Source organism: Myotis nattereri, assembly GCF_964212035.1.
Source record: "Myotis nattereri genome assembly, chromosome: 18".
Taxonomy (NCBI): Eukaryota; Metazoa; Chordata; class Mammalia; order Chiroptera; family Vespertilionidae; genus Myotis; species Myotis nattereri.
The window spans coordinates 31,878,194-31,893,993 of record NC_138093.1 but is presented as its reverse complement, the minus strand read 5'-3'; the positions used below and the strand labels follow the sequence as shown (position 1 = coordinate 31,893,993).

The window sequence follows — 15,800 nt, the reverse complement described above, 5'->3', positions numbered from 1 at the left end:
TGGCTGCTGCCTTCTCAGCTGGCCCTTCTCTCCACCGCCCCAGGGCCTGTGCTTGCACCTGGCTCCTCCCTTCAACCAGGAAGTGGAATTAAATGAGGTTGTGGTTAGCACTATACATGAGCTGTTCCCACTGCTCTTTCTCCATCTGCTTCGGTGCTAGCACCCAGCATCTGTCCTCTGGCCTCCCACAGCCTGCTCTTAGCCGGGAGGGATGCCATCGCAGTGAACCGGCCCAGAACAGCCTGTTGTCGCTCTCCTGGCTCCTGCCCGGGGCCTCCTGCCCTCGTCACCTTGGCAAAGCCGATCCCTGTCGCTGCCAAGCACCTACTCCTGGACCCTGAGGGGCTTTCCATCACACTCTGAGGCAAGCTCGAACCCAGCCGTGACTTCAAAGCCCGCACCCAGGGGGCCTTGGCCTCCCTCTCTGCTCCTGTCTCTGCCACAGCCTGCCCGCCCTGTCACCCACTCCCACCAAAGGAGCAGAGAAAGACCAAGGACAGGATTACAAAGGTCATGTGGTTAATGCAGGGGCCCTGCTACAGCTTCCCTGATCCATGACCATCCAGTCTCTGCTTGAATATTTCCGGTGACTGGGAGCTCACTCCCACTTGAGTCAACTCTTTCCATTATGGGACAGTTTGGCCACAAGAAACCTCTTCCTTTTTTTAAGTGGAAAGCTATCTACTGTCACTCCTATACAATAGCCCTGTCCCATCCTCTGGGGCCACATCAAATACGTCTAAGTCGTCCCCTACAGCTTAATGATTGAGCATGCTGTTTGTGGAACTCAGTGATCAAGGTTCCAATCCTGGGTCTGCCATTTACTCGCTATGGGGCATTAGCTGCATTTCTTTACCTGTCTTGGCCTCCATTTCCTCATCTATAAGATGGAGATAATAATAGCACCTACTTCATGGAGTTACATACGGGCTGAGTGAGTTAGTAGATATAAGCTCTTAGAACAGCACATGACACATAATACATGCTCAGTAAATTACAGTATCTGAACAAAACGGTCTCCTCCTTTTCTCTTCTTAGTTTAGCATCCTTTTAACAGTATTCATACGGCATGACTTCCACATCCCCCCAGCTCTCGTTTATCTCACACTTTAGTGGGATTAAGGCCCCCTTACAATGTTATCTCCAACGTGGAGCCCCCACTTCTCATGACCCGGATCTTGTCCTTCTGTCAGTGTGGCGAAGACTAATTAACTTTGCTCGTTTGTATCAAGCAGTTGGCTCCTGTCAACCTCGTGGTCAGTGAAAATCCCAAGATCCTTCTCACTTGCTTCTTTTAGGGGTTGGATCCTCTCGGCACTACCTCTGCCCTCCACTCCACCAAGTCCTCCAAGCTCCCCATGTACTCTATAGCACCCAAGGTCTAGAGTGCCCTTCTTTCATACCCCCAACTCATCCGTGGACCTGTCTCAGTCCTTAAGCCAAGCCTGGTGAAGGTCCTCCCTGATAAAGACTCCCAGGTTGACCACTCTATTGCGGCTGGTGTTTCTGGAATTGTTCCATCCCGGTGGCGAAGCTTCACCTGTCTTCTTGTCACCTGCATGCATTGACCCTTGGCCTGGGCAAGCATGACACATCTCCCATCTTGGCTTTGAGGACTTGTCCTTTTTCCTCCTGGCCCTTCTGCATATTTGTGGCTCAGAGGAAGTGGCCTCATGGTCATGCACTTGTCATGAGTCTCTGCTTCCTCTAAACTTCCCCTTTCAGGGACATCCTATTCCTTCCTGTGGGCTGCCATGGATGAGTGCTGGGCAGTCTGGCAGACGCCTGCTCAGGCTGGGAAAGAGTGCACAGTTCTGACACAGCCTGCTTCCCTCCCCTCCCTACGCTCTTAGCTAGATTTTTTTTCTCTTTATTTTCCTTCCTGTGTTGAAAGAGCTATGGGGCCTGGACCATGGTAAGATTTCCTGGGGACATTCCATAAATTCATCATGGGCCGTTTCTCTGGAGAGGGATGGGTGGGTAAGTGGGAGGCCAGCGGGAGCCGGGGTGTGAGTACCAGGTGCCTCAAAGGAGTGTGGGTAGGAAAGGAAGGGCGAGTTGCACAGAGGAGAAGGGGAGGGGCATTATGAGCTCATAGACAGAGTCAAAGAAAGGCGCAGCGAAGAGTGAGAAGCAGCAGCCAGCTTGCAGGTTGGAACAAGCTGAAGGCAGCCACACTCCCAGCCTTGCCCTTGAACCGGCTGACTTGCCTCCATAAGGACTCGCCCGCCAGGGTTTGGAGAACTTTGCTCGCTCGGGTGTGTGGCCTGGAAAGATGCCCCAAGCAGCCCCTGCTGTGTGCTGTGCAAGATACACAGAGACATGGGGAAGGTCAACACAGGGGCCCTCTGAGTCTGGCTAGGTCGTTCTTCTTTCATTCAGTCCTCACCTGTCCGTTCAGCAAACACTGACTCCTTAACTCAGATCCAAGACCAAAAAGAGTGGAGGCACTAGCCCCTGTCTGACCCCTCCTGCAAGTCTGCGCCCAAAGATTGTTCCCAGCATCCATCCCTGGGCTCTGTGGCTGCTTCTTTAAGTAAAAAATGGTGTCAAACTCGGTGTCGAGGCAAGAAGCAACTTGGCAAGTCTCTAGGCTTGGACAAGTCCCTGGGCCTCAGTTTCCCTGCTGAGTACGGAGGGTATTGGGCCAGATGATCTCTAAGTTTCCTTAGAGGATGGTTCTATTTTTCAAAACACTTTTGAGGGCTATCCCATGTGTGACCACACATGGGGAGAAATTAGGGAGAAAGAAGGAAATAAATATGAATAAAGCATGGCCCCTGCTTTTAATAAAACTTTCAAGAGGATAAAGGAGACGGAGTTACATGAGTGATCCAGAACCCTGTGGCTACTGCTGCCCCAGACAGCCCTTGTGTGGTTTAGAAAAAGGTGGTCTCTATGGGCAGAGAGACTAGTAAGAGCAGCCTCTCTGGGAGGATGTTTATACCTTCAGGGGCATGGTTGACAGGGAGAGCTGAGGCTGGACTTCAGCTCCCATAGGCCCCTTGGTCCAAAGCCCCCTTGCAAGGAGCAGTCTACCCAACCGCACAGGAGTACAGGAAGCTGCTGAGCAGGGAAGCAGTAGCCGCAGGGTCCAAGCTGAACCTTGTCTGGTGGAATACGTCACTTTTATGTTTTTATTGATTTTTTGAGAGAGAGGAGGGGAAGGGTGTAGAGAGATAGAAACATCGATGAGAGAGAAACATCATCAATCAGCTGCTTCCTGCAGGCCCCCTATTGGGGATGGAGCCTGCAACCCAGGCATGTGCCCTGACCGGGATTTGAACCATGACCTCCTGGTTTATGGGTCGACACTGAGCCACACCGGTGGGCCGAATATATCACTGTTGAATCTTAATGGAATCTCATAAGGCAGTTCCTTTCCTCCCTTGTTTTGGGAAAGCCGGGACCACACTCAGCCTCCCTTCCATGTGTCTAAAAGCCAAGCCAGGATTCGCTGGCAGAGGAGCGGGCACGGCACAGGGAAAGGAGAAAGGGCCAAAGGGCGTTGGTCTCATGAGAACCAGAAGAGGTCTGGAGGGTTCAGCACCTCCATATACACCCAGGCCCGTTGTTCTCACCTCCTCTGGCAGCAGCTCAGAACAAGCAGATCACGGAAATTCTTCCTCAGGCTCCCGCCCTGCCACCCTCGTTCCCAAATAACATCTCTCCCAGGCTCTAAATGGATTAGGAGGGAAGAGCTACAGGGGTGATGGCAACATCAAGGGTGAGACGTGGCGTGATCCACAGGTGGGGGGAGGGCTGGGGAAAGGTGGCAGGAAGGTAAGTTTAGGGAAAGGGGATTAGCTGGGACCGGAAAGAATGTGGCCGCCGTAATCCCACATAATGAGCCAGACCGTGCTCGGTCTCCGCACCCAAGCACCAGGCAAGCAGCTACAAGCCTGCTGCACACAAGGGCGCCCACACTGTTAGCCCAGACGGCCCTGGCCCTCCCGTTGGCAGAGGTGCCCAGGGCAGTCAGGGGTTAAGATGTCTACTTCCTCCTGGAAGCTCAGGGCTTGGGGGTGGGTGGGAGTGGAGGAGTGAAGACTCTCTAATTTCCGAAAGAGGAGAGACCGAAGGAAGGCGTCTTCCCCAGGCACCATGTGCCCTCGGAGGGCAGCCCCACCATTTGCCCTGTCCTTAGAATGGAGACCCCCTCATCTGCTTCAGCCAGATGCTCTGAACTCAACAAAGACTTTTGACCAGTACAATCAACTCTCCGGGCTGTGGGGAGGAATTCGTGATGTTAGCTATTTATAATACCGAGAATCGAATAATCAAATCAGTTCTTCTTAACTTGGAGATAAAGAGTGCAGTGTTTTTCTCCCTTAGGCAAACCCACCTTCCTAATTCCTTGAAGGGTGGGCAATGTGAAACACGCTTGCATTTCCTACACACCCATTGACGAATGGCTGGGGAAACAGCTAGAAGATAAGCCACAAAAATAACTCCGCTATCCGACCCGTCTGCCAAGAAAATCAGAGTGGCCTGTTGTGCAGTCTCCACCAACAGCTCCCTTCCAGAAGGGGCTCCCAGCTGAGGAGCTGAGGGGCCGCGGGCTCGCAGTCTCTTACCTTCTTCAGCTTGCCACTCTTAGTGCCCACGAACACCACGCTGTAGCCGTTGTAAACATATGAGGCCACTGATGTCATCCGGTCCCGGCTGGTGGTGTACAGGGTCAGGCCCTCCACCGGCGTGGAACCTCCTAGCGGCTGGTTGATGTCTAATCCACAGAAGTTGTCGTCGATGGGGACCGGCTGGAGGGAAGGGGAGGAGATGGGGGTGAACAACAGCAGAGTCACGGCCATCAGTCTATAGCCCACCCCTAAGCCCCAGGCCTAGGACCAGGCTTCGGCGAGGTGTGACACAGGAGCAGGGCCCTGACACTCGCTGTAACCAACATCTCACCAGCTGACCCATGTGTCCCACAGGGGCATCTGGTGATACCAGCTTTCCTCCTCATTTACCTGCAGTCCCCACTCCCTTTCTATCAAGAGATCCAGGGTAATTTGTAAAGCTGATGGCTTAAACCAGGGGTGGGCAAACTTTTTGACTCGAGGGCCACAATGGGTTCTTAAACTGGACCGGAGGGCCGGAACAAAAGCATGGATGGAGTGTTTGTGTGAACTAATATAAATTCAAAGTAAACATCATTACATAAAAGGGTACGGTCTTTTTTTTTTTTAGTTTTATTCATTTCAAACGGGCCGGATCCGGCCCGCGGGCCGTAGTTTGCCCACGGCTGGCTTAAACTCACTTTCTGGTCATTTCAATGTCTCGGTGGACATGCCATTTTGGTGATCTTTCTATTTAGACAGTAGTGGTTCGGTCCAGAGGCAACACCCCCGGATTTCTACCAGCCTGGAGAGGATTTCTTGTTTGTTTGGGATGCCATGCCTCCCTTTGGGCATAAAGAATTTTAAGCCAACTATTCACCACTTTCTATACGGGGGATGGATTGGAAAGGGTCATTTTAATGTCGAACATAAAATTTTAATTTGAAAAATGCACTTAATCCATATAAACCTCAGTTTCTTCATTTGTCAAACCACCTGCCCACCTTTCTGAGAGAATGACTGAAGAGCGAATGAAACAATGCATGCAGGAAAGTCTGAAGTTATGTAATGATTTCCACTGTCCAGTATAGGCCTCCCGCCCTGTCCAGGTAACAGCCGCCCTGCCACCAGTGGTGAAGGGAGTGGTGTTATGCCTCTGTGTATCTTTCAGGAGAGACTAGGGGCACTTCCATTCATTTTTATATTTTCATTATTGACAGAGACTAGGGCGCTTTGGAAAGAAGATCACCTTAAACCAATGAAAAACGAGTTGGACAGAAAGTAGGAAGCCCCGAGTTCTAGCCTCTGCTCTACCGCTAAGTACCTCTATGTATCAACTTGGACCAGTGGCATCCTCTTTGGTTGCTGTTAAAGGGGGGTGTTAAATTGATTATTTCTAAGATCGCATTCAGTTATGTAAATAAAAAGACTGTATGCTTCCTGAGGACAGGGGCTACCAAAGGGCCTGTGGTCTCTGCCCAGTGCCCATCCTGGGGCTGGGCTGTGACAGGCCCTCCGAAACACCTCAGTGGACTATACACCTGGAATCCCGCGGGCAAAGGCTGCCCACTCTGGGCCAGCTGAGAGCCCGGAGTCCTGTGACAGCTGTTTCTTCTGGGTCTGGAAAGGCATCCCAGAAGAGGAAGGAAATGACTGTTGTCGCGTAGAAAGCGTCAGGGAAAAACTTGCAACCTGTTCCCTTCAACCTCCTCCTCTCACCCTTCCCAGGAAATAGCTGGCTGGTGCCTCACTGGTCAGCGGCCTCCTGGCCTTAAAATAACTGGCGTATAAGCTAGGACATGTGCTTGCTAAACCAGGGTCTTCCTTCTGTTCCCTCCCTGAGAAACACAGGAACAGACACTTGTGTTTTGGAGAGAGTTGTGCTCCTGCTGCTGGTAGGAATGGTGGTGCTGCCCTTGTGTGTGTGTGTGAGTGTGTGTGTGTGTGTGTGTGTGAGTGTGTAAGTGAGTGTGTATGTGAGGGTGTGAGTATGTGTGTGAGTGTGTATGTGTGTGTATTCTTTAGGAAAGAGAACTAACTTTTAGGGTGAAGATAACCTTGAACTCTGGTAAGCTGGAGCCACCACCACACCCCAAGCCCTGCCCCAGCAGAAGGGATGAGCTTCTGAGGAAGGGAGGGAAGGGAGCAGGGGTATGCCGGAGCCAGCCCCTGAGGGTTGACGGCAGATCTCTGCATTCAGTGACATCACACCAGTGGCGTGAAATTGGCTGTGGTGGGAGCATTCACACCATGGACATTAGCAAATGCTTCTAGGCCAGGCTCCCACCACCACCACCGCCGCCGCCACAGCCTGCATAGAGCTAGCTGTCTAACCTTTACCAGCACACCACGGGAGCCCATGTGGAAAGAATTTTGTGCCTAGGAATGGAGCCAGAGGAACAGCTACTACCTTTTACATCTTCTACTTGTCCTTCTCATCCCCACACGGCAGGCAGCAGGGGCCCTGGAAAACTCCTAAGATCTAGACTGTAGTCCTGCCTCTAAGACCAACTAGCCACTCCACCTTGATGTGTCACATGCCCGCTCTGGGACTCGGTTTTCCCATCTGTGAAGTGAAAGGGGTGGACCAGGTAATCATCAGCCTTCCTTTCAACTCTGCAAGTCCCTGTCAAGGTTTCGGTTTATTTCCCACCGTCTCCTGGGGCTGACATAGCTGCAGAGTCTGCACACAGCCATAGTCCAAGCCAGCTTCTGAGAGATGATGACAGAAGCAAAAGTCTGCTGGTGATTGTGGGTTTCTCTACCATCCCCCCTGACTCTAGAATGTCCAGACCATGAGCAAAACGGTTTATTCTCAGTCTAGACCCCTGGGAATGGCTGACATTTCTCTCTCTGTCCTCTAAACTGTCAGATCCTCCCAAACACCTGATGCGCCTTCACTTTTGCTCAAATGGTGAGATCTTGGAGTGTGGCTTTCTTTAAAGCAGCGTGGCTAGACAGAAATAACTTGGACTTGTAGTAGGCAGGTAGACTTGAGTAGAACAAGGATGACAGCCAGGTACAAAAAGCCCCAGGTGCCTAGCAAAGGGCAAAACTGGGAAAACAAAGACCTGGCCCCAGGGTATCTTTGTCCCCTAGCATATCCCCGGTCATGTGGTTTAGAGCCCCCCGACCATTCATGTTTCTGGTCATGCATTTTTTTTTTCCTTTTTTTTTTTTAAATATATATTTTATTGATTTTTTACAGAGAGGAAGGGAGAGAGATAGAGAGTTAGAAACATCGATGTGAGAGAAACATCGATTAGCTGCCACCTGCACATCTCCCACTGGGGATGTGCCCGCAACCCAGGTACATGCCCTTGACCGGAATCGAACCTGGGACCTTTCAGTCCGCAGGCCGACGCTCTATCCACTGAGCCAAACTGGTTTCGGCTGGTCATGCATTTTTGATGCTCCCCTGGCATATTTCTAGTCTATTGGGTTAGACCCCCTTAGCGGGGGAAGGGAGGAGGGGGCCAGAGAATAGCCCTTAAGCATTAAGCTCCAAGACAAGGAGGCTCTGACCCGCATCAGATATATCTAGGCCTCGGTTGTGTTTCATCTCTAGGCCCAGAAAAGCAGCAAAATCAGACAAGCGATGTCATGGCTGACCTCAGGACCAGTTGCACTGACCAATGGCCCCCGGCTCTGACACTGACCCATCAGTAGAGGCCGTGACCCTGAAAGGACCCACCTGACAAGCTGGTGAATATTCTACTGGGACCCTCTCTGACAGGATAGTGCTCGCAACTGCTTATCTTGTCTCTGCTGCCCTCTGGCCTGGATCCGGAGCTCCCTTTCTCCTCCTCTCTTCCCTTCACCGGATTATGTTTCTCCAGTTTGCAATCTACCATTCGAGCTTAATTCCCTTCCCTCTCCTCCGCTTCCATATCCACCTGCCTACCCGACACCCCAACTTGGCTTCCCAGTGGCCTGCAAGCCTCTGCACAGACACCATCTGATCCTGTTATCTCTGACCGCCCGCCTCACCTTCCCCCACTCCTTCTCCCACATGCGCTGATGCAGCTGCAGTGGCCTCCTTGCCGGTCCCCACACACGCCAGGCATGCCCCGCATGCTTGGCCCTTGCCGTTCCCTCTCGGGAATGTTTTCCCCAGATCCCCACATGGCTCGCTTCCTTACCCTCCTCATTCAGTCTTTGCTCAATGAATCAACCCTTTCAGGGACTGCCTCTTCCCTTTCTCTGCTTTATTTTTCTCTACAGCCATCATCACCATCTGACAGGCTACATATGTGATGTGTGCTTATTTGTCTTGCCTCACTAATGAAAGCTCCATGAGGGCAGGGGGCTTTGCTGTTCAGGTCACCACTGAAGCCGGCAGTGCCTGGTGTTGTGTAGGCTATTGATATATATATATATATTAGTTGACCCTTGAGCAACATGCATGTTTTTTCAATAAATACTATAAATGTATTTTCTCTCCCTTATATTTTCTTAGTATTTCTTTTCCCTAGCTTACTTTAAGAATACAATATCCAGTAATACAAAATATAAGTATTGATCAACTGTTTATGTTATGGGCAAGGCTTCCAGTCAACACTAGGCTATTAATTACGTTTTTGGGGAGTCAAATGTTATAAGTGGATTTCTGTCCGCACTGTGGGTCGGTGCCCCAACCCCATTGCTCAAGGGTCAACCATATTTGGAATGGCTCAGTGGACCAACAAACGTGTGTCTGGTGTAGGTCAGACTCGGTGCGATTGGTGACCACCTGATGACGTGAACCTGGGTGTGCAACAGAGCACGGGCTGGGCAGCCGGAGCCGGAGCTCCACATCAGGCAGAGCAGGTGCGTGCCTCCTTACCGCCTTGGTGCACTGGACTTCCTTCCCCAGCAGCCAGTTGAGCTCCAGGTGGCCCTCGCCCTGGTAGCAGGACTGCAGGCGCTCCTTGATCTGCAAGTTGATGGCAGGGATGGGGAAGGCACAGAGGGCGGAGTCATCGGGCGGGTGGTGGTACTGCTTCTGCCCTTTGGAGAAGATGGCGAAGAGCACGTCATCCTGGCTGCTGATGTTGAAGGCCTGGGCCAGGGAGGCCCCGGGCTTGGCGAGGTAAGCCGCCTGCAGGAGGCGGTATTCCACCCCAGCCCGCGTGCAGCCGAAAGGCAGGGACACGTAGGAGTGGAACTTGGGGTCATTCTTGCAGAGCCTCACGATGCGCGAGGTGTAGAAGAGGTCTCCGGCCGAGTTGATGGCCACCCCCTCGGGGGTCTCGGGCTGCACCGTGAGGAAGTAGACGAAGCCCCCGCTGGCGAAGCCGTAGATGTAGAAGATGTCGAAGTGGGAGACCAGGGCCAAGGTGTCGGAGGGGATCTTGATGAGGGAGGACACGAAGTCACTGTGCAGCTCGTAGTCCAGCATGGCGGAGGACTCGGGGTCGCGAGGCAGCTTCCTGCTGGACAGGGTGGGGAAGTAATCCTGCTTTCCATCCACGGCCGTGCCGATAAAGAGCTTGCCGTCCTGCCCCTCGGAGCGCACGATCACCCCGTACATCGTCCCCGTCTTGTTGACGCTGGACAGGTAGTGCTCCTTCTTGTGGAACGGCTCCGCCAGGATAAAGAGGTCGTCCAGCCGCAGCAGCTTGCAGACCCCCTGGTAGAGGCTGCCACAGGCCAGCAGGCGGTTCTCGGGGTAGTCAATGATGAGCAGCTTGTTGACGTTGTTGGTGAGGGTGAGCGCCTCGCTGCAGGGCTGCACGGTGAGGGGTGGGTAACAAGACTTGTTGTCCTCCCGCGGCCCAGTCATGTGAGCCACCTGGATGGTCAGGTTGCCCGTCAGCTTGTAGACCCGGTTGATGGCCCCGACGTACACTGCCCCCGTCCCTCGGTGGACAGCCAAGTGGTTGAAGGTCCAGTCTCGGTTCTCAGAGTGGAAGGTGCTGAACTGAGGCATGCCGGCTGCCGGGGGGGCCAGCAGCACCCAGACCACGGAGAGCAAGACCACAGACCGGCTGTCGACCTCCGCCCGTGGCCAGGGCCTCCTCTGTTCCATGCTGAGCGGGGCAAGGACCAGGAGGCGGATCCTCTGAGCGCTCATCCACGCCGCCGTCCTGGGCTGGCCCTCACATGGTTCTGGAAAACACAAGGCAGGGAGGTCAGACGGGAAATCGGTCCTGAGAGGAGGGAATCGGATGGCCTGACCTGGAGTCCCAGCCCCGGCTGGCTCTGCATCTCTTCCTTGAGTATTTCAGTGTTTCTATTTTTAACAGACTTTCTCCCTCTTGGGGTTGTTCAGGGAATCCTGTCATCTATTTTGGTCTCCAGCCTTTACGCTGTAAATTCCTTTCTTTTGCTTTACAAAACATCTCTATTTCTGTCCTCTTAAGACACCGTTTTTATCTCTCAGAGAGGTTAAAAGCCAGTTCAAGTTCACCGGGCCAGTGGATCCCGGGTCGGGACTAAAGCCAGTCTTCCCTCCCGGGTATCACGTCTGCCCTCTCCCCATCAGGTGGAAATCTCCCGGTTTTAAATGCTTGAAGGCAGGCCCTTTCCTGGGCTCCCCTGGCCAACTACGCCCAGAGCGGGACATCGCAAACAAAATTCCTCTTGGTCTCAGACTTCCAGCCCCTCACGCAGCTGCACCTCCTTACTTCCTCAAGCTCTGTCCTCCTCGGGGAAGGACTTCTGAATGACAGTGCCTCCCGCTGCCCCTCAGCCTCAGCCTCTCCAGAAGAACCCCTGATGTTACCTGTTACAACCTGTGAGACATGTGAGATACGCTGTGGCCAACAGGCCTGGAACTGTCACCCGTGCTGTTCAGGAACCTGAACAGCCCGGGGGAGATGGGTAGACACCCCCCACCCATTCCTCTTTGAGACAGGCGGGTGCCAGTCACTGCCACCTGGTGAGGGGGCTGCCAGGCCCTGGGGACATTGCTTCAACTTCTGCTTCTGTGCAGGCGGGCCTCCTCGCTATGGGGACTGGCCCTCTGAGCCCAGCTTCAGAGGCCTGGGTGGGTTTGGAAAATGTGAGAGAGGCAAACGAAAGCAAGTTGAGGGTCGGTCTCATTGTAGCTACTTCCGAGGCCTCGTGACTATTTAAGGATCCATGAGGTCACCCCGGGCTTCAGCCTAACGCTCGGAGCCTGTCCCCTGCCCTGACTCCTGCGCTCCCTCCCCTCCCTCCAGACCCTTCTGTTTTTCAAGGAAGCCTCCCAGAGGAGCAAAATGGGGGGTTCCGGGGCTTCTGGAGATGCTTGGGCCAGGGGAGCAGAGGGGCCTGTCCCCCACTCTGAGAGCGCGGCTCATGGCCGGTGAGAAGAGGGACAGCAGCAGAAGGAGGCCGCGAGCCGCGCCGTCTGGCAGGGACCTCTTTTCTCCCGCTGGACAAATGGACAAATGGCCCGGCACCCTTCTCAGACAAGGGCAGGCAACTCTAGGCAGCCAGGCGACAGAAGTGAACAAACCCCGGCCCAGGATGGAGAACTGGCTCCCAGGCAGCGTAGCAGGGTCCTGCCTCCTTCCACCCACCCGGCTGGCTGGACTGGGTTAGAATCAGGCCAGGCGCCACCTCAGGAATTTACTCCGTATCTTTAGAAACTCTCCTTCCTCCCCTTGCACCCTGGGCCCAGGGCCTGACAGCCACCGCGGTGCCAGAGGGGCCACCTGACCGCTCTCCTCCAACCAGCTCCGCGGGGTGACTCATGAGGCCCGGGCTCCCTCGGAAAGAGGAAGGCCACTGCGGCGTGAGGCCCGGGCTGACCTCGGGGACTCCAGCATGGCCCTTCCGGCCCCGCGCCCGCACCCACCAGGAAGACCTCCGACAGGCAGAGCTTTCAGTTTAAAAACCGGAGGTTATTTTTAGCGATGTCCAGGGGCTGGTTGCAGGACGTGAATTCCTCAAGAGGAGCTGCAAAAGGAAATAACAGAATCCTCACGTCCCCACTGGACAGGGCGCCACGGGAGGCCGGAGGCTGTGCTGGGCATGCCCCTGTCCCAGCGGGGGAAGGGCAGCGTGTCCCACCAGGAGCCACAAGGAGGAAAATGACTGTCACCACATGGTGCTAGGGTTTTGCCTTTCAGAAAGTGCTCTCTGACACTCCGGCACTGAGTTTGTGGACAGCACTCTCCTGCCTTCTCCATGACATACATGCACATTACGTTTAGCCTGACATCCATGCACCTTATTTAGCCCCACGTACATGCACATTATAGTCAGCCCGTGGCTACAGGAAGAAGGTCCTGGTAGCAGAGATAACATCAAAGGACAAAGTGTGAGGCTAAGATCAACCGTCTCACCTCTCTACCCAACATCCCAAGACAGGGTTTGAATCACGAGTGGCTTTGCTGGTAGGCAGAGTTTGGGAACAAGTTTGGGAAAGTGGGCAAGCCAAGTCTCATCTCCCTTTCTGGGAGAGTGGGGATCCCTGCAGTACCGACCTCTCTGGCTGTCATGAGAGTAAATGAGATAACGCAGGGGAACCTCTTAGCCCGCTGGCTGGCAGGCACACTGAATGCTCAGCCTCTGCTCGTTGTTACTATTTTCACCGAAGCCTCCCCAGGAGACCACACTTCAGGAATCCTGCCAGGGACCCCGGCTTCCTTTTTTTGCTCATATTCTTTCTTTCCATGGGAATGGACACGGTGGGTAGACCTTTGATCCCCAGCTTTCCCTGACCCCGTGAAGGGGTTCAATCTGGGAAGCATGTGTCAAAGGAAAGAGAACAGATCTGAGGTGATCTTCTCTATCATACCACTGCACAAGTCCCAACATAGTCCCTCGGCTGCCTGCGGGGACGTTGGCAGAGGCACAGGATCCTGAGAGCTGAAATGGGGAAATTGGTCTGGTGGCTAGAAGGCATGCAGTCATGGGGGAGGAGGAAGAGTGGGGGTCTCAGGAGCTTTTGATTCAAATCCTGTCTCTGTTAGCCATGGGCCATATGGCTTTGGACTGGTCTTGCATCTCCCTGAGCCCATTACTTGATTTTTAAAATAAAGGGGGCTTGCAGGAGCCAGTTTGTAAGATTTCTTCTTTCAGATGAAATAATGCCTGGAGGTTTGCTTCCTTCAGCTTCTAGTCTGTGACTGAGACAGCTGCGGAGGTCCTTCCCTCCGACCTGATAAAGCTGGTTAGGTCAGGAATTCTCAACAGACCACCACAGTTGGGCCTGTTTCTCCCCCACCCCCCAACCCTGACTCCTCCATCAGCATCCACTTTGAGACAGGCCACTCTTGGTGACCAGCCAAGCGAATTCATCCCATGGGGCTCAAGGTTCACCCGTGTGGGAGCAGCAGGCGCTGGCGGAGTGGAGGCAGGAGGCGGCGTGGTCTCCTGCAGGGCAGGGGTGGCAGGGAAGACGCCCACTCTACCTCAGGAGTGTGGCTTTCACAAGGACAACTGACTCCCACAGCAATTTGAGGGCCTCTGTGTTTCCATGCCAAGGCTGATGGAACCAGATCGCTGTTCCAAAGCAGGGCCCAGCTGGCAAGGATCAAGTCTCCTCTCCGCGTTCAGAGGAAGGGGGACGAGCCCCCTCCTTGGTACCTCTGACGAGAAGCCGTGCGGTGCAATGGTTAAATGCATGAACGCTGAGCTGCGATGCTTGGATAGCTGTGCAAACTTGGTCAAGGTCCTCAGCCATTCTGCGATGCTATCTCACTATCGGCATCAAATGGGATTAGTACTTGCATCTGCCTCGTGGGATTATTACGGTGAACTCAGTTAATACAGATAGAGCACTTGGAACAATGCCTGGCCCATCGTAAGTGTTCACCATTCATTAGTCTTTATTAGTAGTAATTTATTTGTCAATATTTCCAGCTCTTCACCTCCGTCCATTCTATGCTCTGTCTTAGAATAAACCGTCCATCCTCGATTTGGTTGATGCCAGTGAGCATAGGCCCGTGAGTTTGCATACCTATTATTTTCTCCTAACTCCGATCTTCTGCTAATGTCAGCCTCCGGAGTTTCCACTCCAGGATGCCTCCTGTTCCCCATCGCTTCTCCTCTCTCTGTCTAGTTCGTGAAGTCACTTTGTCACATGCATTCTCAAGAGCCAAAGCTTGCCTCTCCCTCACCCCAAGTCTTGCACCAGGACATGCGGTGGTGGGACGCTTGCCTTACCAGCGGAGCCTCCCGGGACATCTTACCCCGAGCCCTTCCGATGCCAAGCAGAGGCCACGACTGCCTCTGTGGGAAGCAATGTCACTGAATATTTTATTTGGGCGGCCCGATGACACCATCTCCCCGATCAGGATTCGGGAGGCAGGTGCTGGTGACAGCCAGTGGAGGCATCGGATACCTTCCCGACCAGCTGCTGCGGGCGTCGGTGGCTAAGCAGCGAGGAAGTGACAATCAGGCATTTCCAGTTCAGCTCAGTGCAGGGTTCTCTCCACCTGCCGACCCGCTCCGTGGCCTTTCTCAGGAGATCCGGGCACGCGTGCTTTCACTTGTCCTTTTCTTATTGCAAAAGGCACCGCTCGGAAGAGGCGTTAGAGTCGGGATGTGATTTTGTCAAATTGAGTCAAAGTTCGTGAGAGTAGATCTCACACCCTTGGACCCTCCTGTAGCTCCGCCACCTCCGTTCTGTCATGGCCGTCACCCCCATCATCACCCCCGCCGTCCTGGCTAGGATAGTATTCCTAATGACAGTAACAAGTGCCTATGATCATGACTGTCCTCAGTGGATCACACAGCCAGCATCCTGAGGAGCCAGGTGGTAAAGAGAAAGGCTGTGAGCCAGGGCAGGGTGAGCAGAGGGAGGTCCCTCCCTCCGCCCCCCCACCCCCCGCCATCTCCTTTCCAATCAGTGGCACCTTTAAAGCAGCCACTCGGGGCCCATACTGAAGTCCATTATGATTACGCCAATCCACGACTTATTTTTAGATGAAGGAACTAAAACCTTCGGAAAGGAAAAAACTGTCCCAAGTGAGTCAGGGACAGGCTGCCATCAGAACTCTGCAAAAAGTCTAGCGCTGCCTCTGTCATGGGGCAAAAGGGTCCTGAGAGTCAGTCACGTTCTGCCTCGAGGCTGCCCTGTTTGGGGGAAAGAAGGTGCCTTGAATGATGATGGCCCCGTGATGGGAGCTCTCTGAATGGCTCCCTCTGTGCTGAGGAGAAGGACTTCCCGGGACGGACTCTAGGCCCAGGAAGTCATCAGGGGCAGGAAGGGAACCTATGCCGTGACTTGGGGGCTGGGGGGGGGGGGGCTGTGCCACACCCCTCCGGTTACAGACAGCCTGACAGGCACAGGAGGCCTCTTCTCCCCGGAGTCAGAGCTGCAGC

General features: G+C 53.8%; 1 protein-coding gene across 1 annotated transcript in view; it reads right to left on the bottom strand.

Moving 5' to 3' along the window:
* The window catches only part of PLXNA2 (plexin A2), a 210,138-nt gene that overhangs the window by 176,028 nt on the left and 18,310 nt on the right, over nt 1-15,800 (bottom strand). Inside the window, exons 2-3 of the mRNA XM_081112157.1 lie at nt 9,385-10,649; nt 4,578-4,760 (exon numbers count right to left, since the gene is read on the bottom strand). Of these exons, the coding sequence (XP_080968283.1) occupies nt 4,578-4,760; nt 9,385-10,649 (1,448 nt within the window). The remainder of the gene's footprint in view (nt 1-4,577; nt 4,761-9,384; nt 10,650-15,800) is intronic.